Raw genomic sequence first — 24663 nt, 5'->3', positions numbered from 1 at the left:
GGACGCCTCTTGACAGCACCAGGTTGAGAAAGTGAATGATCGAGCATGCGCAGTTAAGGTTCGTGCCATATTGGAACGAGGCAGAGGACAGGAGAAAGACGGGGGTAACGTTTTAAATTTACTTGGAAGAACTAGGAAAAGGTGAGATTCGCGTACGTGGACGAAATACTTACCTATTCTTTATTATGTACTATTTTCAGCTGCATTGGTGGCTCCCGTGTGTTTTTTTCCTGGTGTCAAATAAGCTGTATTGTGCTCGACTGAGTAGGCAGCGCCATACCCATACTTGACATTTCAGTTGTTAACTTGCTCGTGGTCAGTGGAAACGGTGCATCAGCTTCGCGCGCCCGATCAATCTCCTCTCACTGACTTTAATATCCACGATCAACATTGTAAACCCGTCATAGGCAAGACAGCTTTTGTTATTCTCTTTTCAATGTTGTCAAATCTTACTCGAACACAATATAACATTGAAAGTTGGGGTGGCGCATTACGCCTTTGCCTGCAAGATTGTGTCAACAGTAGATTGCAATATTGCTGATGCTGACATAAACTATCCCTGAAAAGTCAGACTAGCTTTTTCTAGATTAGTGTTTTATCTGTTTGTTTAGCTTGAGATGTGTCATTGCAAGCGGCCTGATGTAGTAACATCGTAAACATTTTAACATTGTAGTTAATACACAGTACAGCCTATTACACTGTTTCACTGTAGTCTATGGCTGGCTATATGTGACCAATGACATCCTTGTATGTGACCAATACTATATTGACTGTTTCTTACAGCCATTTTCGTAACCAAATATGAAGATATTATGTGTAGGCTGGCATTAGCATTTTTGTGCTGAGTTTGTCACGGTCAACCAACACCTTTTCTGAGATAAGAATATATCTGTCAGCTACTGGCGGGAACACCTGTCGCGAGGCAGAGGCTGCTAGGGTGCAATTTATAACCTCAAAAGTGCAGACTCCACACGCATTGCGATCACATCCCATGATCGTTTGATATTACTGCTTTGACAGGAAGGGGTTTTTCAGCTTGATTTCAGGAGGGAGGGGGGAATGGGTGTATAATATGAGATGGAGAAAGAGGGAGATGGTGGACTTGGAACTGTATATGTGTGTAGTATGTGAGATCTAAAGGCCACTGAGTACCAGGCCCTAAACAGATGTACCTCTACAGAGGTGTTTATTTAACATCCTGTCATTTGTAACTTTTTCAGTTGGATCAAAGTGGTTTTAGCTACTGCTAATACAGTCTCCTGGGTGGTGTTGGGAACACAGTGGGGGCATCATGAACCCCGAGACACAGGAATCTGGTGAGTCTCACAATGGTTGAATGGCAGAGTGTGTATTTAGATGATATTTCTGTCTTTGTAAATAAGTTTGTGTGTGTCTTTCAAAAGGCGGCTCTGAACTGGAGTCTGACTTCAACTGGGATGAATATCTGGAGGAGAATGGAGTATTGGCGGTTCCACATCACGCCTTCAAACATGTATGTCTTATCACACTGCATCAGGGCCCATTTGCAGATATGGTACTTATATTTAGGGACCAGAGTTTTTTGTGGTCATGGCCCTATTTATTGTATATCCACATTACACACCCTTCTCTCCCTCTCAGGTGGACCGTAGCCTGCAGACAGGGCTGGCTCCAGGGATGAGTTTGGAGGTGTGTGTGCGTTCGGAGCCTGACCAACCCTACTGGGTGGCCACCATCATCACCACCTGTGGCCAACTGCTGCTGCTGCGCTACGAGGGTTACCACGACGACCGACGAGCAGACTTCTGGTGTGACATCATGAACTCTGACCTCCACCCTCTGGGCTGGAGCAGACAGCACAGGCAACCAATGAGACCGCCTGAGGGTGAGTAGGGGGTGACATAGGGTTTGATGGAAATAGACATTTGTGTTGCTGTAGACCGGTTTGGCCCTGTGTTCAAATAAATGTATTGGAAAACGTACAACTTTTCATACAGGAATGTACTGGATATCGATGTATAAATATGATGTGTGTTCAGGTGTCCGTGAGAAACATGCTGACTGGGAAGCTGTCCTAGAGGAGGCTCTGGCTCAGGGAGGGAGTGCACCAGCACACCTACTGGAGGGTGTGAGTCTGGGGGGAGGGAGGAGCGGGGAGGGTAGGGACACTAGGACCATAACTATAGTTGGGACCTATTCAACATTACTAATAATTTCAGAACAGCTTGATTGTTTAGTGTCAATAAATGTCAAAAAAATAATTTAAAACCTTCTCTGTCTGTGTCCAGGCCCAGACAGGGGGAGACCTGTTCCCCCTGGGGTTTTGTGTGGAGCTGCAGGACAGTGTAGACCCAGGGGTGGCCTGGGGGGCCCAGGTGGAGGACAACATAGGGGGCCGGCTGTGTCTGCGCTACACTGGGACGGAGGGGCTCACTCAGTCACAGACCAGGCGCTGGGTATTCTACCTGGACCCCCTCTTACACCCACCTGGCTGGGCTGAGGAAAACAGCTTCTCTCTCACCCCACCTGCTGGTAAGGAACAGAACTGCCTTTGCACCTTGTGGCGCTGTTGACCAACCCTGGTTTTGGAAAACTACAGATTAAACACAAATACACCTCAATCAATGAATCATCAAGATATTGTTGAATAAGATGTGTTAATGCTGGGCTGGTTGCCTGGTGACCACTGTTGTAGTGTGTTTATTTGGGTGCGTGTGCGTGTGTGTGTGTGTGTGTGTGTTACAGTGCTTCGTGGTTTGCGCAGCGAGACAGAGTGGGAGGAGGTGAGAAAGAACATTAGACAGCCTAAAGAAGAAGCCATCAATGAAGACTTCTTTAAGGTATTTTCTCTCTCTTTCTCTCTTTTCCCCCCACCCTCTTTCTGTGTCCCTCTCCCTCTGGCATATCTCCTGTGTGTGTGTTTGTAGGACAGGCCAGTCCTCTCTCCTCACTGCTTCTCTGAGGGGATGAAGTTAGAGGCAGTGGACCCCGCTGCCCCCTTCAACACCAGCCCAGCTACTGTCACCAAGGTAACACTTACATGTCACCATAGTAACACCCTCACCTCATCCACACAGCATCCGTCTTCTCCTGATAAGTGTTTACCAATGACACAATTATCATATGGTAGGTTTCCCCTAGTTGTATGGGGCTGTAGCAGTAATGCCATGATTGTGTTCCCCAGGTGCTGAGCAACCAGTACTTCAGGGTGCAGATGGACAGCCTGCAGGGAGACAGTGAAGGGGCGGGGCCTGGCTTATCCTTACTCTGTCACTATGGGAGCACCAGAATCTTCCCTGCCCAATGGAGCCTTAAAAATGGGGTACCCCTCAGTCCCCCTCCAGGTAGGGCAGAATACACTCACCTCAGGCATTCTACTGGTCCAGTGAAATGGATCACAGAGTTTACTGTGTCCCTGGGTATGTGGGTGTGTAGGTTACCAGGGCCAGAACTTTGACTGGGCGGATTACCTGAAACAGTGTGGAGCGGAAGGAGCGCCAGAGAGCTGTTTCCCCGTGGTGAGACACACAACCACACACACACACGTTTGTTTTACTATCCTTTTTGGGAACAAACAGTTGATTCCCATTCAAAATCCTATTTTTCCCTAACCCTTATCGTAACCCAAAACCTAACCCTAACTGTAAAACTAACCCTGAGCCTAAAATAGCCTTTTTCCTTGTTGGGACCAGTGAAATGTCCCCACTTTTACAAATGTTCCTCATTTTACTATCCTTGTGAGGACTTCTGGTCCCTACAAGGATAGTTAAACCAAAAACACACACCACTCCAACTGATATGATGACAGGTGTTTTCTCCCCAGGGGCAGAGTGATCATGAATTTGTTGAGTCCATGAGGCTGGAGGCGGTGAATCCTGTCTCTCCTGAGCAAGTTCACGTGGCAACTGTAACCAGGGTCAGAGGTCAGCACATCTGGTTGCATCTGGAAGGTGAGAACAGAACAGCTGGAGGAGAGAGAAAAGGGCTGGGTTGGAGGGATGTAAGGTTTTGGGGGAGGGAGAATAATGTTGTTGGGTGTCAATTTCACCTACCTGAATACTCCGTCTTATTATATATACAGTAACAGTCAAAAGTTTGGACACACCTACTCATTCAAGGGTTTTCCTTTATTTTCCTTTATTTTTTAAATAACACATATGGAATCATGTAGTTACCAGAAAAGTGTTAAACAAATCAAAATACATTCAGCAAAAAAAGAAATGTCCTCTCACTGTCAACTGTGTTTATTTTCAGCAAACTTAACATGTGTAAGTATTTGTATGAACATAAGACGATTCAACAACTGAGACATAAACTGAGCAAGTTCCACAGACTTGTGACTAACAGAAATTTAATAATGTGTCCCTGAACAAAGGGGGGTGGGTAAAAATCAAAAGTAAGTCAGTATCTGGTGTGGCCACCAGCTGCATTAAGTACTGCAGTGCGTCTCCTCCTCATGGACTGCACCATATTTGCCAGTTCTTGCTGTGAGATGTTACCCTGCTCTTTCACCAAGGCACCTGCAAGTTCCCAGACATTTCTGGAGGGAATGGCCCTAGCCCTCAACCTCCGATCCAACAGGTCCCAGACGTGCTCAGTGGGATTGAGATCCGGGCTGTTCGCTGGCCATGACAGAACACTGACATTCTTGTCTTGCAGGAAATCACGCACAGAACGAGCAGTATGGCTGGTGGCATTGTCATGCTGGAGGGTCATGTCAGGATGGGCCTGCAGGAAGGGTACCACATGAGGGAGGAGGATGTCTTCCCTGTAACGCACAGCGTTGAGATTGCCTGCAATGACAACAAGCTCAGTCCGATGATGCGGTGACACACCGCCCCAGCCCAAGACGGACCCTCCGAATCGATCCCGTCTCAGAGTACAGGCCTCGGTGTAACACTAATTCCTTTGATGATAAACGCGAATCTGACCATCACCCTTGGTGAGACAAAACCGCGACTCATCAGTGAAGAGCACTTTTTGCCAGTCATGTCTGGTCCAGCAACGGTAGGTTTGTGCCCATAGGTGACGTTGTTGCAGGTGATGTCTGGTGAGGACCTGCCTTACAACAGGCCTACAGCCCTCAGTCCAGCCTCTCTCAGCCTATTGCTGACAGTCTGAGCACTGATGGAGGTATTGTGCGTTCCTGATGTAACTCAGGCAGTTGTTAATGCCATCCTGTACCTGTCCTGCAGGTGTGATGCTCAGATGTACTGATCCTGTGCCGGTGTTGTTACACGTGGTGTGCCACTGCGAGGACAATCAGCTGTCCGTCCTGTCTCCCTGTAGCGCTGTCTTAGGCTTCTCACAGTACGGACATTGCAATTTACAGCCCTGGCCACATCTGCAGTCCTCATGCCTCCTTGCAGCATGGGACCCTGGGCATCTTTCTTTTGGTGTTTTTCAGAGTCAGTAGAAAGACCTCTTTAGTGTCCTAAGTTTTCATTACTGTGACCTTAATTGCATACCGTCTGTAAGCTGTTAGTGTCTTAACGAACGTTCCACAGGTACATGTTCATTAATTGTTTATGGTTCATTGAACAAGCTCTGGAAAATGTTTAAACCTTTTACAATGATGATCTATGAAGTTATTTAGATTTTTACGAATTATCTTTGAAAGACAGTGTCCTGAAAAGGGGACATTTCTTTTTTTGCTGAGTTTATATTTTAGATTCTTCAAAGTAACCACCCTTGATGACAGCTTTGCACACTCTTGGCATTCTCTCAACCAGCTTCATGAGGAATGCTTTTCCAACAGTCTTGAAGGAGTTCCCACATATGCTGAGCACTTGTTGGCTGCTTTTCCTTCACTCTGCAGTCCAACTTATCCCAAACCATCTCAATTGGGTTGAGGTTAGGTGATTGTGGAGGCCAGGTCATCTGATGCAGCACTCCATCACTCTCCTTCTTGGTCAAATAGCCGTCATACAGCCTGGAGGTGTGTTTTGGATCATTATCCTGTTGAAAAACAAATGACAGTCCCACTAAGCTCAAACAAGATGTGATTGCGTATTGCTGAATAATTCTGTGGTAGCCATGCTGGTTAAGTGTGCCATGAATTCTAAATAAATCACAGACAGTGTCACCAGCAAAGCACCATCACATCTCCTCCTCCATGCTTCATGATGGAAACCGCACATGCGGAGATCATCCGTTCACCTACTCAGCATCTCACAAAGACACGTCGGGTGCAACCAAAAATCTCCAATTCAGACTCATCAGACCAAAGGACAGATTTCCACCGGTCTAATGTCCATTGCCTTTGTTTCTTGGCCCAAGCAAGTCTCTTCTTCTTTGTTTCCTTTAGTAGTGGTTTATTTGCAGCAATTTGACCATGAAGGCCTGATTCACATCTCCTGTGAACAGTTGATGTTGAGATGCGTTTGTTACTTGAACTCTGTGAAGCATTTATTTGGGCTGCAATTTCTGAGGTGCAGTTAACTCTAATGAACTTATCCTCTGCAGCGGTAACTCTTGTGTCTTCCTTTCCTGTGGTGGTCCTCATGAGAGCCAGTTTCATTATAGCGCAAGATGGTTTTTGCGACTGCACTTGAAGAAACTTTTAAAGTTCTTGAAATTTTCCGTTGTGACTGACCTTCATGTCTTAAAGTAATGATGGTCTGTCATTTCTCTTTGCTTATTTGAGCTGTTCTTGCCATAATAGGGACTTGGTCTTTTACCAAATAGGGCTATCTTCTGTAAACCACCCCTACAACAGAACTTGATTGGCTCAAATACATTAAGAAGGAAAGAAATTCCACAAATTAACTTTTAACAAGGCACACCTGTTAATTGAAATGCATTTCAGGTGACTACCTCATGAAGCTGGTTGAGAGAATGCCAAGAGTGTGCAAAGCTGCCATCAAGGCAATGGTTGGCTACTTTGAAGAATATAAAATATATTTGGATTTGTTTAACACTTTTTTTGGTTACAACATGATTCCATATGTGTTATTTCACAGTTTTGATGTCTTCACTATTATTCTACAGTATAGAACATAGTCAAAATTAAGAAAAACCCTTGAATGAGTGGGTGTGTCCAAATCTGTTTTACTGGTACTTTACATATTCTATTCAGCCACATGTTCAGCCACTCATAAACTCCCCTCTGCTTTGTGTGTTCTTCTCAGGGTTGAAGCAGCCTCTCCCTGACATCATCACTCATGTGGACTCCCTGGACATCTTTCCAGTCAGTTGGTGTGAGAGTAATGGCTATCCCCTCCAACACCCCTACAAACCTAGAGGTCAGGCTCCAAACAAGAACCTCCTGACCATTTTGGTGATTGGTCTATATCAGTGTTTTATCTGAAGGTTACTGGCATGTGTAGATGTTGACTTCTGTTCCTGTTCTGTTGCAGCTCAGAGGAAGAGCCATGTGACCGTGGTGCAACCAGAGAAGCAGTGAGCTTTGCAGACCTTGATTATTACAGAGAGCGAGGGATTAGAAATAAAAAAAAGCGAAACTTACCTCTACTGTTAATCAACTTTGTAACGTGTGTTATTTTATTTTTAACTGTATGTTTATTTTGGTTTGATCCGATTGCAGATCTCCACTTAAAGCCACGGCCCCTGATGCAGCGAGGCAGCAGGATCTGAACCAATCGGAGAACGGTGAGTGTAATTCCTTGTGAAAAATAATTTGTGCAAAAATAATGTGTATGAGAAAATCTTACATGTGTGTGTGACTGTCTATGTCAGCAGCTCAGGGTAACGGGAAGTACAGCTGCCCAAAGATCTATTTCAACCACCGCTGTTTCTCTGGCCCCTACCTGAACAAGGGCCGTATCGCTGAGCTGCCCCAAAGCATTGGCCCTGGCAACTGTGTCCTGGTGCTGAAAGAGGTGAACAAGAGAGCAGCACACCTCTACCAGCTCCTCTCAATCTTACACAGGCACAACTGTAGATGACAACTCATTGTTATCCCCATACAGATACATATTCTATTTCATTCTGTGGTGTATCCTACCATGTCATCTTCTATGGCTTTCTAACCCCCCTGTATCCTGTCCTGTGGTCCAGGTGTTGACTCTGCTGATCAGCTCGGCCTACAAGCCCAGCCAGGTGCTGAGGGAGCTACAGCAGGACCCAGAGCTCAGGGGGCACGGCCAGGGAGAAACTCTGAAGGCCAAGTCAGTCTACCCACCACACTATAACACCATAATAATGCTACGTTAACCTCACTATGAGACGTGGGATGCTAGCGTACCACCTGGCTAACATCCAGTGAAATTGCAGAGCGCCATTTTCAAAAACCAGAAATACGCATTATAAAAATTTATAAAACATACAAGTGTTATACATCGGTTTAAAGATTAACTTATTTTTTATCCAACCACGGTGTCAGATTTCAAAATGGCTTTACGGGAAAACATACCATGCGATTATCTGAGAACAGCACCCAGCAGACAAATCATTACAAACAGTTACCAGCCAAGTAGAGGAGTTACACAAGTCAGATATAGAGATAAAATGAATCACTTACCTTTGATGATCTTCATATGGTTGCACTCACAAGACTCCCATTTGCTCAATAAATGTTAGTTTTGTTCGATAATGTCCCTGTTTATATCCAAAAACCTCAGTTTTTTCTGTGCGTTTTGTTCAGGTATCCACAGGCTCAAACACAGTCACAACAGGCAGACGGAAAATCCAAATAGTATAATAGTATAGTAGTAAATAAATAGTAGTAATCCTCAGGTTGTTTTTAGCCTAAATAATAGATAATATTTCAACCGGACAATAACGTTGTCAATATAAAAGGTAAACAAGAAAAACATGAAAAAGCTCTGGGACACTGCAGTGTCCACTCATTCAGAGTGGTCTTACTCCCTCATTTATCAGAATAAAAGCCTGAAACAATTTCTAAAGACTGTTGACATCTAGTGGAAGCCATAGGAAGTGCAATTTGAGTCCTAATTCAATGGATGCTGTAATGGAATTCAATAGAAAACTACAAACATAAAAATATCGCACTTCCTGGATAGATCTTTCTCAGGTTTTCACCTGCCAAATCAGTTATTTTATACTCACAGTCATTGTTTTATCAGTTTTGGAAACTTTAGAGTTTTTTCTATCCAAATCTACCAATTTTATGCATATCCTAGCTTCTGGGCCTAAGTAGCAGGCAGTTAACTTTGGGCAAGCTTTTCATCCAGAAGTGAAAATGGTGACCCCTACCCTAGTGAAGTTAATAACACTCACCTTATATGATGATGTGGATGAGATACACTCGCACTGCTTCATAGGGATCATTAACTATATGCAGAGCCAGGAAACAATGATTTAGGTTAAGTCAATGGACATTACAGAGTATACACCATAATAACAAATCAAATTGTATTGGTCACATACACATTTAGCAGATGTTATTGCTGGTGTAGTGAAATGCTTGTGTTCCTGGCTCCAACAGTGCAGTAGTATCTAACAATTTACAACAATACACACAAATCTAAAAGTAAAAGAATGGAATTAAGAAATATATAAATATGAGATTGGAGTGGCGTTAAATAAAATACAGTAGAATAGAATACAGAATATACATATGAGATGAGTAAAGAGGTATGTAGACATTATTTAAACATGATTAAAGTGACTCGTGTTCCATTATTAAAGTGACTAGTGTTACATTATTAAAGTGGCCAGGGATTCCAAGTCTATGTAGACTACCATTCAAAAGTTCGGGGTCACTTAGAAATGTCCTTGTTTTTGAAAGAAAAGCACATTATTTGTCCATCAAAATAACATCAAATTGATCAGAAATACAGTGTAGACATTGTTAATGTTGTAAATGACTATTTTAGCTGGAAATGGCAGATTTTTTTAACGGAACATCTACTTAGGCGTACAGAGGCCCATTATCAGCAACCATCACTCCTGTGTTCCAATGGCACGTTGTGTTAGGTGATCTAAGTTTATAATTTTAAAAGACTAATTGATCATTAGAAAACCCTTTTGCAATTATGTTAGCACAGCTGAAAACTGTTGTGCTGGTTCTGATTAGTGCAAACTGGCTCTAACCAGAATAGAAAGAGGAGTGGGAGGCCCTGGTGCACAACTGAGCAAGAGGACAAGTACAGTAGAGTGTCTAGTTTGAAAAACACGCCTCACAAGTCCTCAACTGGCAGCTTCATTAAATAGTACTCGTAAAACACCAGTCTCAACGTCAACAGTGAAGAGGCGACTCTGGGATGCTGGCCTTCTAGGCAGAGTTGCAAAGAAAAAGCCATATCTCAGACTGGCCAATAAAAATAAAAGATTAAGATAGGCAAAAGAACACAGACACTGGATAGAGGAACTCTGCCTCAAAGGCCAGCATTCCGGAGTCGCCTCTTCACTGTTGACGTTGAGACTGGTGTTTTGTGGGTACTATTTAATGAAGCTGCCAGTTGAGGACTTGTGAGAGCTGGTGGTTCCTTTTAACATGAGTCTTCAATATTCCCAGGTAAGAAGTTTTAGGTTGTAGTTATTATAGGAATTATAGGACTATTTATCTCTATAACATTTGTATTGCATATACCTTTGACTATTGGATGTTCTTATAGGCACTTTAGTATTGCCAGTGTAACAGTATAGCTTCCGTACCTCACCTCGCTCCTACCTGGGCTCGAACCAGGAACACAACGACAACAGCCACCCTCGAAGCAGCGTTACCCATGCAGAGCAAGGGGAACAACCACTCCAAGTCTAGCGCGCTCCCCGCTAACTAGCTAGCCATTTCACATCACATCGTTACACCAGCCTAATCTCGGGAGTTGATAGGCTTGAAGTCATAAACAGCAGAGCTGCTGGCAAAATGCACGAAAGTGCTGTTTGAATGAATGCTTACGAGCTTGCTGGTGCCTACCATCGCTCAGTCAGACTGCTCTATCAAATCATAGACTTTAATTATAACATAATAACACACAGAAATGCGAGCCTTAGGTCGTTATTTTATTTTATTTATCTGTTATTTTACCAGGAAAGTTGACTGAGAACACATTCTCATTTGCAGCATTACATTACATTTACATTTAAGTCATTTAGCAGACGCTCTTATCCAGAGCGACTTACAAATTGGTGAATTCACCTTCTGACATCAGTGGAACAGCCACTTTACAATAGTGCATCTAAATCATTCAAGGGGGGGGGGGGGGTGAGAAGTATTGCTTTATCCTATCCTAGGTATTCCTTGAAGAGGTGGGGTTTCAGGTGTCTCCGGAAGGTGGTGATTGACTCCGCTGTCCTGGCGTCGTGAGGGAGTTTGTTCCACCATTGGGGGGCCAGAGCAGCGAACAGTTTTGACTGGGCTGAGCGGGAACTGTACTTCCTCAGTGGTAGGGAGGCGAGCAGGCCAGAGGTGGATGAACGCAGTGCCCTTGTTTGGGTGTAGGGCCTGATCAGAGCCTGGAGGTACTGCGGTGCCGTTCCCCTCACAGCTCCGTAGGCAAGCACCATGGTCTTGTAGCGGATGCGAGCTTCAACTGGAAGCCAGTGGAGAGAGCGGAGGAGCGGGGTGACGTGAGAGAACTTGGGAAGGTTGAACACCAGACGGGCTGCGGCGTTCTGGATGAGTTGTAGGGGTTTAATGGCACAGGCAGGGAGCCCAGCCAACAGCGAGTTGCAGTAATCCAGACGGGAGATGACAAGTGCCTGGATTAGGACCTGCGCCGCTTCCTGTGTGAGGCAGGGTCGTACTCTGCGGATGTTGTAGAGCATGAACCTACAGGAACGGGCCACCGCCTTGATGTTAGTTGAGAACGACAGGGTGTTGTCCAGGATCACGCCAAGGTTCTTAGCGCTCTGGGAGGAGGACACAATGGAGTTGTCAACCGTGATGGCGAGATCATGGAACGGGCAGTCCTTCCCCGGGAGGAAGAGCAGCTCCGTCTTGCCGACCTGGGGAATAGTTACAGGGGAGAGGAGGGGGAGGAATGAGCCAATTGTAAACTGGGGATTATTAGGTGACCGTGACGGTTTGAGGGTCAGATTGGGAATTTAGCCAGGACACCGGGGTTAACACCCCTACTCTTACGATAAGTGCCATGGGATCGTTAATGACCTCAGAGAGTCAGGACACCCGTTTAATGTCCCATCCGAAAGACGGCACCCAGCGTTTATTCATTGATATGGTCGAATCCGGAAACTATCATCTCGAAAACAAGTCGTTTATTATTTCAGTGAAATTCGGAACCATTACGTAAATATTCCTGTTACATTGCACAACCTTCAATGTTATGTCATAATTATGTAAAATTCTGGCAAATTAGTTCGCAATGAGCAAGGCGGCCCAAACTGTTGCATATACCCTGACTCTGCGTGCAATGAACGCAAAAGAAGTGACACAATTTCACCTGGTTAATATGCTAACCTGTATTTCTTTTAGCAAATTATGCAGGTTTAAAAATATATACTTCTGTGAATTGATTTTAAGAAAGGCATTTGTGTTTATGGTTAGGTACATGTTGGCGCAACAACAGTCCTTTTTTTGCGAATGCGCACTGCATCGATTATATGCAACGCAGGACACGCTAGATAAATTGGTAATATCATCAACCATGTGTAGTTCTAACTTGATTATGATTGATTAAGTTTAATGCTAGCTAGCAACTTACCTTTTGCGCTCTTACTGCATTCGCGTAACAGGCGGGCTCCTCGTGAGGCAGGTGTTTAGAGCGTTGGACGAGTTAACCGTAAGGTTGCAAGATTGAATCCCTGAGCTGACAAGGTTAAAAATCTGTCGTTCTGCCCCTGAACAAGGCAGTTAACCCACTGTCGTGTCTTTGGCTATGCCGGATTAAGTGATATGACATACTATTCTATAAAATAATTTCTCCGTAATTGATATTACCTGATTGCGCTAATCATGTAAATGTAATTAACTAGAGAGTCGGGCATCACAAAATGATATTTATAGAGCTGTTATCCTCCAAATAAACTCTTAAAGACCGAGTAATATTTTACATCAATAGCAGTCAATATTAATTGTCATCTTAATTCAGTCTCATCTGCAAGTTGTAAATTAAGGATTATCTGCACGAACCCTGGCTAACAAGTTGAATCAGCAATACAAAATTGGATTTAATTATTTATTTACTAAATACCTAACTAATCACACAGAATTACACATACACATATTTAAATCATAACTTGATTACAAATTATGTCATGAAGGAAAACATCCCTAGCGGGCGGAACAGATATGACAGCTGGTTACACAAAAGAAAAGGGTCTGGGTTTGAGTGAAAGAGCGGGAAGACTGAGGAACAAAGGGCGAAGCTGTGCTATCGTAAATACAGTATCTTATGCCTTCTAAAATTACCACCCATTTGGAAAATATTTACTCTGAGCTGTGCTTCGGTAGGTTGGTGGTAGATGGAAGGCCGTGTTGCCCAACGAGTCCTTTGTCCTTTGAAGAATGTCTCTGTTGGTAAATTGAATACGTTGTAGTAACGTCATTGTGTGGTAGACGGGAATAAGAGTTCAAAGTTCATACCATTCGCAACCAAAGCTCACACTGATGTTGGCTTCGTTCTGTTGTTATTATCTGAACCATTCTGACATTGGACTGTCGTCCTCGGAACAGGAGGTTATATTGTCGTCAAGGGCTTATATAGGAAGGGAGAGGAGGGCGTGTTTGAAAAGTTTTATAGCCCATGTCCCTTCACAGGGGCGGGCCACTGATTGAGCAGAGACCTATCTTATGAAAACCCAAATCTCACATTTTAGAAGTTAAAATCACATTTCATCCCATCACGAATCATTTCATATTCAAACATTTAAATTGAACAACAATTCCATGTGAATCCGATAACTACAATGTGCAGACTTTCCACTGTAGAGTTTGTCATCTTATCATTGATGGGAATGTCTCAGATGACAACCGAACCGACATCATATTCATTAAGTACCACCGCATATGTTCAATCGGATTACCAAAATATAGTTCATTTCCCCCCACCTTCTGATGTTCCCAGAATCTCTATGTTAACCAAGGGTTTTGCAAATGTAACATCAGTAGGGTAGAGAGAGGAAAAGGGGGGGAAGAGTTATTTATGACTGTCATAAACCTACCCCCAGGCCAACGTCATGACACCACCGTTCCTATGCCGTCATTGAAAATAAGAATGTTCTTAACTGACTTGCCTAGTTAAATAAAGATTAAATCAAGGTGTAAAAAAAATAAAACATCTGCAAAATCGCCGTCCAAAATTACCGATTTCCGATTGTTATGAAAACTTGAAATCGGCCCTAATTAATCTGCCATTCCGATGAATCGGTCGACCTCTACTCAGGATATGTGGTTTCCAGTTTGCATAAAGTCCAGTGTAGTTCTTTTGAGGGCCGTCATTTTATCGGCTTGAGGGGGAATATACACACCTGTGACTATAACCGAAGAGAATTCTCTTGGGAGGTAATGCAGTCTGCATTTGATTGATTAACTACTCACCATGAGTAGTTAATCATGAAACATACACCCCCGACTTCCTTCTTCCCGGAGAATTCTTTATTCCTGTCTGCTCGTTATATTGAGAACCCAGCTGGCTGTATGGACGGAGCCATGTTTCCGTGAAACAGTATGTTACAATCACTGATGTCTCTCTGGAAGGAGATCCTCGCCCCTAGCTTGTCTACTTTATTATCCAGAGACTGAACATTACCAAGTAACATATTCGGAAGCGGTAGATGGTGTGCATGCCTTCTGAGTCAGACGAGAAGTCCACTCCGAATATGTTTTCTACGCCGGTGGTGTTTTGGAGCAGCCTCTGGAATAAGTTAAATTGCCTTGAGGGGTACGAACAAAGGATCCAATTTATGGTCGTAATACTGGTGAATTACCACAGCCCTGATAACTAAAAGTTATTTCCGGGCTGTATGTAATAACAGGGTAATAATGTAAAAAATAACACAAAAAAAAAAAAAATACTGCAAAGTTGCTTAGGACCTAGAAGCAGAGCTGCCATATCTGTCGGTGCCATCTTGCCATTCCCCACCAAAGTGCCCCCTGAGCTCTGGGTCCTGCTGTAGCTCCCTCAGCACCTGGCTGGGCTTGTAGGCCGAGCTGATCAGCAGAGTCAACACCTGGACCACAGGACATGGGAGGATAACGGGTTACTAACATATTCAAAGATTGACATATTTTAATTAAAAACATTATTTTGATGAATTTATTCATACTATTTCATCCTTCCACAAGATCTAGTCCCAAGGCAAATCTAGGGTTGCTACTCAAGCCGGCTGGTCGTTTGTTCTATCGGTTCGGTTGCCAGAGATGCGACCCAGTCGTTCAGTCTTTTTCTTCTGTATCTATGGACGCGACCCAGTCGTTTGTTCTAAATGTTCCATTGCCATATTGGCTGGAAACTTTCTTATCCCTTCCTTGCTAGCTAGCAAACTATGGCTAGGTGACGTCAAAATGTACAGCCAGAATAACAGCAAAGTAGCTGCATTTGCATTTGTTTAAGCTGTTTTCTAGTGACATTTATTTGGACACATCCATAACAATGAGTTAATGAGGCTGATTTCGCCTGGCATAGAAAATGTGCTCACTCGTCAGGACACTGTTGTTCAGAGGACCTAGCCAACAACACAGCTCACACTATTTCTTCAAAATGAAGCTGGAAAGACTGCAAACTAGCAGCAGTTAATTTTGTCTTACCTTTTTTTCAACTGACATTTCTTTGTATATATCCACAAAAATGATGCCAGCTGATTTCATGAATTTAACTGGCTGAGAAACGCTGCCTGCCTTTCTGTCTTGTCCCGATTCCCGACACGCTCATTACTATGGGACTGCTGGAGATTGAATATGAATTTTGAAACAATGTTGCAAATGTCGGATAGACAAACAGCAAGGTTTGTACAAATCTACTCTGTTGAAAACTAAATGTTAGTCTAAAAGAAATCTGAGATAATGTCAAGAGGCTTTTTATAGTGGAGATCGAATTTATAAATTGTCTGGCTGGGCTGATGAGACAGTGGATTGTGCAGTCAGATGGAACAGAATAAATAGGTATTTTAATGTCATAAAATTTAGCCGGTGGTAACTTGTGGAATAGACACCTGCTGGAATGCGCTTTTAACCAGTCAGCATTCAGGATTACACCTACCTGTTGTATAATTGCTGTTTAGATTATAGTATTTACTGTACAGTATTGTGATAAAATGAGAAACCATACACAATTTATTTCTGTATGCTGTAGATTTGGTCTATTTTAGGTTGCTATGTATGCACCATAACGCCACTATATACAGTGCATGGCAAAGTATTCATCCCCCTTGGCGTTTTTCCTATTTTGTTGCATTGCAACTTGTAATTTAAATTGATTTTTATTTTGATTACATGTAATGGACATACACAAAATAGTCCAAATTGGTGAAGTGAAATAAAAATAAAAAACTTGTTTAAAAATATTTTTTTTAAATGGAAAAGTGATGCGTGCATTCACCCCCTTTGCTATGAAGCCCCTAAATAAGATCTGTTGCAACCAATTACCTTTAGAAGTCACATAATTGGTTAAATAAAGTCCACCTGTGTGCAATCTAAGTATCACATGATCTCAGATTATATACACCTGTTCTGAAAGGCCCGAGAGTCTGCAACACCAGTAAGCAAGGGGCACCATAAAGACCAAGGAGCTCTCCAAACAGGTCAGGGACAAAGTTGTGGAGAAGTACAGATCAGGTTTGGGTTATAACAAAATACCCAAAACTTTGAACATCCCACGGAGCACCATTAAATCCATTATTTAAAAAGAATGAAAGAATATGGCACCACAACAAACCTGCCAAGAGAGGGCCGCCCATCAAAACTCATGGACCAGGCAAGGAGGGCATTATTCAGAGAGGCAACAAAGAGACCAAAGGTAACCCTGAAGGAGCTGCAAAGCTCCACAGCGTAGTTTGGAGTATCTGTCCATAGGACCACTTTAAGCTGTAAACTCCACAGAGCTGGGCTTTACAAAAGAGTGGCCAGAAAAAAAGCCATTGTTTAAAGAAAAAAATATTGCCAAAAAGCATGAGGGAGACTCCCCAAACATGTGGAAGAAGGTACTCTGGTCAGATGAAACAAAAATTGAGCTTTTTGGCCATCAATGAAAATGCTATGTCTGGCGCAAACCCAACACCTAACATCACCTGAGAAAACCATCCCACAGTGAAGCATGGTGGTGGCAGCAACATGCTGTGGGGATGTTTTTCATCGGCAGGGATGGCAAAACTGGTCAGAATTGAAGGAATGATGGATGGCGCTAAATACAGGGAAATTCTTGAGGCAAACCTGTTTTCAGTCTTCCAGAAATATGAGACTGGGATGGAGAATGACCCTAAGCATACTGCTAAAGCAACACTCGAGTGGTTTAAGGGGAAACATTTAAATGTCTTGGAATGGCCTAGTCAAAGCCCAGACCTCAATCCAATTTAGAATCTGTGGTATGACTTGAAGATTGCTGTACACCAGCGGAACCCATCCAACTTGAAGGAGCTGGAGCAGTTTTGCCTTGAAGAATGGGCAAAATTCCCAGTGGCTAGATGTGCCAAGCTTATAGAGACATACCCCAAGATACTTGCAACTGTAATTGCTGCAAAATTATTCACGCTCAAGTTTTCTGTTTTTTTGTCTTATTTCTTGTTTGTTTCACAATAAAAAATATCTTGCATCTTCAAAGTGGTAGGCATGTTGTTTATATCAAATGATACAAACCCCCCAAAAATATATTTTAATTCCAGGTTGTAAGGCAACAAAATAGGAAAAATACCAAGGGGGGGTTGAATACTTTTGCAAGCCACTGCATGGTAGTAGTCGAGTGACAATGAGGATATACACACTCTCTGCTGCATAAACATACTGGAAGAGATGCTCCCTACCACATTGGTGTCTGACAGACAGTAATGGATCAGATTCTGCTCTGGACCATGTTGTGGTTTAAAGGTACAAAGGGAAGAGTTACCGGGCCACTGTGGGGATTGCCCGTACAGCTGACCAGGTGGCTGAGTTCTGCAGGAAGACGTGTGTGAGGCTGGAGTGCTGCCCCAACCTGATCGCACCTCACATGGTGCTGGAAGACTGCTCGGAGGACTGCTCTCTTCTCACCAAGACCAAATACAGTACGTGATACCAAACACGCACACACGCATACATACAGTACCAGTCAAAAGTTTGGACACCTAGGGTTTTACTTCATTTTTTACCATTTTCTACATTGTAGAATAATAGTGAAGACATCAAAACTATGAACTAACACATATGGAATCATGTAGTAACCAAAAAAGTGTTCAACAAATCAAAATATATTTTTTAGGTTCTTCAAAGTAGCCACCCTTTGCATTGATGACAGCTTTGAACACTCTTGGTATTCTGTCAACTGGCTTCAACTGGAATGCTTTTCCAACAGTCTTGAAGGAGTTCCCACATATGCTGAGTACTTGTTGGCTGCTTTTCCTTCACTCTGCGGTCCAACTCTTCCCAAACCAGGTCATCTGATGCAGCACTCCATCACTCTCCTTCTTGGCCAAATAGCCCTTACACAGCCTGGAGGTGTGTTGGGTCATCGTCCCACTAAGCGCAAACCAGGTGGGATGGTGTATCGCTGCAGAATGCTGTGGTAGCCATGCTGGTTAAGTGTGCCTTGAATTGTAAATAAATCAGCGACAGTGTCACCAGCAAAGTACCATCACACCTCCTCCTCCATGCTTCACTGTGAGAATCACACATGCAGAGATCATCTGTTCACCTACTCTGCATCTCACAAAGACACAGCGGTTTCAACCAGAAATCTCAAATTTGGACTCATCAGACCAAAGGACAGATTTCCACCGGTCTAATGTCCATTCCTTGTGTTTCTTGGCCCAAGTAGGTCTATTCTTATTATTGGTGTCCTCTACTAGTGGTTTCTTTGCAGCAGTTTGACCATGAAGGCCTGATTCACGCAGTCTCCTGTGAACAGTTGATGTTGAGATGTGTCTGTTACTTGAACTCTGTGAAGCAATTATTTGGGCTGCAATTTCTGAGGTGCAGTTAACTATAATGAACTTATCCTCTACAGCAGAGGTAACTCTGTGTCTTCCTTTCCTGTGGCGGTCCTCATAAGAGCGAGTTTCATCATAGCGCTTGATGGTTTTTGCGACTGCTTTTAAAACTTAAAGTTCTTGAAATTGTCCGTATTGACTGAACTTCATGTCTTAAAGTAATGATGGACTGTTGTTTCCCTTTGCTTATTTGAGCTGTTCTTGCCATAATATGGACTTGGTCTTTTACCAAATAGGGCTATCTTCTGTAAACCACCCCTAGCTTGTCACAATGCAACTGATTGGCTCAAACGCATTAAGAAGGAAAGAAATTCCACAAATTAACTTTTAACAAGGTACACCTGTTAATTGAAATGCATTCCAGGTGACTACCTCATTAAGCTGTTTGAGAGAATGCCAAGAGTGTGAAAATCTGTCATCAAGGTAAAGGGTTGCTACTTTGAAGAATCTTAAATATAAAATATATTTTGATTTGTTTAACACTTTTTTTTGGTTACTAAATAGTTTCCTTGGTGTATGTCTATGTGCTCTATAGCGCATTACTATGGTAAGCAGAAGACCAAGCGAATCAGCCTTCCCCTTGGTGGTTACACCAACCTGGAGAGCAGCACCAAGCAGGGGAGCAGGAGGAAGAAGAAAAAGGCCCTATTTGTCCACAAGAAGAAACACCTGTCTACCTCTGTAGACAGCACCCCTGCTGGCTCCCCACTGGTACTGCACATTCTTACATTCATCTCCTTCAACTGCCATTAACTTAGTCATCACAGAGAAGCCAGAAGAGTTGCCCCTAACTATTGGTCCCGGGTCAGATGTTATCTAACAGTTAAGGTTAGGATTTGGGGTAGGTTGCAGAGAAATCTGATTCTAGATCTGATGTTACGGGGAACTTTTATATGAAAGGAGCCAGTATTCAAACTAATCATAACTGTCCACATTTCTTCCACCCCAGGCTAGTGGAGAAGAGGAGGACCTGGATGAGGACTACTCTCTGAGTGAAGAGGACTCAGGCTCCGAGCCGCAGGATGACTATGAGGTATCAGAGAGGAAGTCCCAGCCCCCCTCTCCCTCCCCCTGTCCCACCCCTACAGAACCTCGCCCCCGGGACAGACCCCGTCGCCAGCGCAGGAAACCCGCCCGCTCACCCTCCTACTCAGACGATGAGAACGGGCCCACCTTACCTAAGGTTGTGGTGGTTACATAATTATGCACACAAATACACACACACACACACTGATCCTGGAACTATATATGTGTAACCTCCCCTTTGTGTGTGTTCTGTCTCAGAGTGGGCGGGTGGAGGTGCAGGAGAAGCTGCATCTGGACAGCAGTCCTCTGGGCTGGAGCATCACTGATGTGACCCGTTTCATCAGAACTACTGACTGTGCCCCGCTGGCACGCATATTCAGGGACCAGGTAGGAGTGACGCACACACCAGGAAAAACACACACTCGCATACACACACTCACAGTGTGCTAATTTTCTGAGCCATGTTGTTGTGCGTGTTGACAGGAGATAGATGGCCAGGCCCTGCTGTTGCTGAGCCTGCCCACAGTACAGGAGTGTATGGGGCTGAAGCTGGGCCCTGCCATCAAACTGTGCCACCTTATAGAGAGGGTTAAACTGACCTTTTACCAGCACTTTGCCAGCTGAGGAGTGTGTGTGTGCGTGTGTGTGCGTGTGTGTGGTTGGTCTCAAGCTTATTACTAAGCCATATCACATCCAGCGTTGTTGTAATGTACAGTATGTGCTGCTCCAGGATGGACACAACTTATAGCCTCAGCTGTTCACCCTGGAATGTGACTGGATTCTGTATCTTTCAGGGATTTCATGTTTACAGTGCCTTCAGAAAGTATTCACACCCCTTGACTTATTGTACATTTTGTTGTTTACAGGCTGAATTCATAATGGGTTAAATTGATTTATTTTCTCACCCATTTACACACAATACCCCATAATGACAAATTTACATTTTCAAGTATTTTCACCCCTTAGTCAATGTTAGAATCATCTTTGGCAGCGATTACAGCTGTGAGTATTTCTGGGTAAGTCTCTGGTTACGTCTAAAGGTTTTCCACACCTGTATTGTTCAATATTTGTAAATATTTTTTTATTTTATTCTTTGGGTTCTGTCAGGTTGGTTGTTGATCATTGCTAGATAACCTATGGCAAGACTTGAAAATGTCTTTCAGGCTCATTTAAGTCAAAATTGTAACTAGGCCACTCGAACATTTAATGTCATCTTAGTAAGCAATTCCAGTGTATACAGTTGAAGTCGAAAGTTTACATACACCTTAGCCAAATACATTTAAACTCAGTTTTTCACAATTGCAGACATTTAATCCTAGTAACAATTCCCTGTCTTAGGTTAGTTAGGATCATCACTTTATTTTAAGAATGTGAAATGTCAGAATAATAGTAGAGAGAATTATTTATTTCAGCTTTTATTTCTTTCATCACATTCCCAGGGGGTCAGAAGTTTATATACACTCAATTAGTATTTGGTAGCATTGCCTTTAAATTGTTTAACTTGGGTCAAATGTTTCGGGTAGTCTTCCACAAGCTTCCCACAATAAGTTGGGTGAATTTTGGCCTATTCCTCCTGACAGAGCTGGTGTAACTGAGTCAGGTTTGTAGGCCTCCTTGCTAGCACACACTTTTTCAGTTTTGCCCACAAATGTTCTATGGGATTGAGGTCAGGGCTTTGTGATGGCCACTCCAATACATTGACTTTGTTGTCCTTAAGCCATTTTGCCACAACTACACTTGGGGTCATTGTCCATTTGGAAGACCCATTTGCGATCAAGCTTTAAGTTCCTGACTGATGTCTTGAGATGTTGCTTCAATATATCCACATAATGTTCCTCCCTCATGATGCCATCTATTTTGTGAAGTGCACCAGTCCCTCCTGCAGCAAAGCACCCCACGACATGATGCTGCCACCCCCATGCTTCACGGTTGGGATGGTGTTCTTCGACTTGCAAGCCTCCCCCTTTTTCCTCCAAACATAACGATGGTCATTATGGCCAAAGAGTTCTATTTTTGTTTCATCAGACCAGATGACATTTCTCCAAAAAGTATGATCTTTGTTCCCATGTGCAGTTGCAAACTGTAGTCTGGCTTTTTTATGGCGGTTTTGGAGCAGTGGCTTCTTCCTTGCTGAGCGGTCTTTCAGGTTATGTCGATATAGGACTCATTTTACTGTGGATATAGATACTTTTGTACCCGTTTCCACCAGCATCTTCACAGGGTCCTTTGCTGTTGTTCTGGGATTGATTTGCACTTTTCGCACCAAAGTACGTTCATCTCTAGGAGACAGAACACGTCTCCTTCCTGAGCGATATGACGGCTGTGTGGTCCCATGGTGTTTATATTTGCGTACTATTGTTTGTACAGATGAATGTGATACCTTCAGGCGTTTGGAAATTACTCCCAATGAGGAACCAGACTTGTGGATGTCTACAATGTTTTTTCTGAGGTCTTGTCTGATTTGTTTTGATTTTCCCATGATGTCAAGCAAATAGGCACTGAGTTTGAAGGTAGGCCTTGAAATACATCCACAGGTACACCAACAATTGACTCAAATTATGTCAATTAGCCTATCAGAAGTTTTTAAAGCCATGACATCATTTTCTGTAATTTTCCAAGCTGTTTAAAGGTTACAGTCAACTGAGTGTATGTATTCTTCTGACCCACTGGTATTGTGATACAGTGAATTATAAGTTAAATAATCTTAAATAATTGTTGGAAAAATTACTTGTGTCATGCACAAAGCAGATGTCCTAACCGACTTGCCAAAACTATAGTTTGCTAACAAGAAATTTGTGGAGCAGTTTTAATGACTCCTACCGAAGTGTATGTAACCTTCCGACTTCAACTGTATATGGTCTTGTGTTTTAGATTATTGTCCTGCTGAAAGGTGAATTTGTCTCCCAGTGTCTATTGGATAGCAGACTAATCCATGTTTTCCTCTAGGGTTTTGCCTGTGCTTAGCTCAATTCCATTTATTTGTATCCCTAAAAATACGGCTTTCTTCGTTTCACACTGTCATTTAGGTTAGTATTGTGGAGTAACTACAATGTTGTTGATCCATCCTCAGTTTTCTCCTATCACAGCCATTAAACTAACTGTTTTAACCTCTAGCGTCGAGCAATCCCGTATCCGGGAGCGTAATCATAGCCTCAAGCTCATTAGCATAACGCAATGTTAACTATTCATGAAAATCGCAAATGAAATTAAATAAATATATTGGCTCACAAGCTTAGCCTTTTGTTAACAACACTGTCATCTCAGATTTTCAAAATATGCTTTTCAACCATAGCTACACAAGCATTTGTGTAAGAGTATTGATAGCTAGCATAGCATTAAGCCTAGCATTCAGCAGGCAACATTTTCACAAAAACAAGAAAAGCATTCAAATAAAATAATTTACCTTTGAAGAACTTCGGATGTTTTCAATGAGAAGACTCTCAGTTAGATAGCAAATGTTCAGTTTTTCCAAAAAGATTATTTGTGTAGGAGAAATCGCTCCGTTTTGTTCATCACGTTTGGCTAAGAACAAAACCCAGAAAATTCAGTCATTACAACGGCAAACTTTTTTCCAAATTAACTCCGTAATATCAACAGAAACATGGCAAACGTTGTTTAGAATCAATCCTCAATGTGTTTTTCACATCTATTCGATGATAAATAATTCGTGGCAGTTGCCTTTCTCTTCTGAACCAAATGGAAACGTGCATGCAGCTGGAGATTACGCATTAATTTCGACGGAGGCCACCAGGCGGACACCTGGTAAATGTAGTCTCTTATGGTCAATCTTCCAATGATATGCCTACAAATATGTCACAATGCTGCAGACACCTTGGGGAAACGACAGAAAGTGTAGGCTCATTCCTTGCGCATTCACAGCCATATAAGGAGACATTGGAACACAGCGCATTAAAAATCTGGGGCATTTCCTGTATGAAATTTCATCTTGGTTTCGCCTGTAGCATTAGTTCTGGGGCACTCACAGACAATACCTTTGCAGATTTGGAAACGTCAGAGTGTTTTCTTTCCAAAGCTGTCAATTATATGCATAGTCGAGCATCTTTTCGTGACAAAATATCTTGTTTAAAACGGGAACGTTTTTTTTATCCAAAAATTAAAAGAGCGCCCCCTATATCGAAGAAGTTAAAGTCACCATTGGCCCATGGTGAAATCCCTGAGCAGTTTCCTTCCTCTCCGGCAACTGAGTTAGGAAGCACGCCTGTTCCTTTGTAGTGACTGGGTGTATTGATACACCATCCAAAGTGTAATTAATAACTTCAACATGCTCAAAGGGATATTCAATGTCTGCTGTTTTTTTTTTTTTTTTACCCATCTACCAATTTGTGCCCTTCTTTGTGAGGCATTGGAAAACCTCCCTGGTTGAATATGTTTAAAATTCACTGCTCAACTGAGGGACCTTACAGATAATTGTATGTGTGGGGTACAGAGATGAGGTAGTCTTTCAAATATGATGTTAAACACTTAATTGCACACAGTGTGAGTCAATGCAACTTATTATGTGACTTGATAAGCAAATGTGTACTCCTGAACTTATTGAGGCTTGCCATAACAAAGGGGTTGAATACTTAATGGCTCGAGATATATTTTACATATATATTTTTTTATTCAAACATAATTCCACCCTGATATTATGTG

General features: G+C 42.9%; 1 protein-coding gene across 4 annotated transcripts; it reads left to right on the top strand.

Annotated features, from left to right (window-relative positions):
- The first annotated feature begins 58 nt into the window (after positions 1-58).
- On the top strand, positions 59-23237 carry LOC135541919 (scm-like with four MBT domains protein 1). 4 transcript variants are annotated; one of them, XM_064968420.1, is made up of 21 exons: positions 59-141; positions 1221-1316; positions 1404-1492; positions 1621-1864; positions 2019-2107; positions 2268-2511; positions 2725-2819; positions 2907-3008; positions 3164-3323; positions 3415-3497; positions 3803-3929; positions 7110-7223; positions 7338-7380; positions 7526-7590; positions 7681-7820; positions 7999-8108; positions 17885-18060; positions 19517-19692; positions 19931-20164; positions 20266-20394; positions 20491-23237. In XM_064968420.1, exons 2-21 carry the CDS (start codon positions 1292-1294, stop codon positions 20629-20631), a joined length of 2586 nt encoding a protein of 861 aa, XP_064824492.1. In that variant the 5' UTR covers positions 59-141; positions 1221-1291; the 3' UTR covers positions 20632-23237. The 4 variants fall into 4 exon arrangements, with proteins under 4 accessions (XP_064824492.1, XP_064824489.1, XP_064824491.1 ...); XM_064968417.1 differs by having other exon boundaries at positions 7678-7820; XM_064968419.1 differs by having other exon boundaries at positions 70-104; positions 7678-7820.
- The last annotated feature ends 1426 nt before the right edge of the window (positions 23238-24663 follow it).

This window comes from Oncorhynchus masou, chromosome 6 (assembly GCF_036934945.1).
Source record: "Oncorhynchus masou masou isolate Uvic2021 chromosome 6, UVic_Omas_1.1, whole genome shotgun sequence".
Lineage (NCBI taxonomy): Eukaryota > Metazoa > Chordata > Actinopteri > Salmoniformes > Salmonidae > Oncorhynchus > Oncorhynchus masou.
The sequence above is the reverse complement of the archived record's forward strand: the minus strand, read 5'-3'. Positions and strand labels throughout refer to the sequence as shown.

Bases quoted from the DNA above. Each gene is read 5' to 3' on its own strand.
- LOC135541919 (XM_064968417.1), top strand. From the start codon at position 1,292: ATGAACCCCGAGACACAGGAATCTG. The intron at 2,820-2,906 runs GTATTTTCTCTC...GTGTGTTTGTAG, and splicing joins TCAATGAAGACTTCTTTAAG to GACAGGCCAGTCCTCTCTCC. The intron at 3,498-3,802 runs GTGAGACACACA...TTTTCTCCCCAG, and splicing joins CAGAGAGCTGTTTCCCCGTG to GGGCAGAGTGATCATGAATT.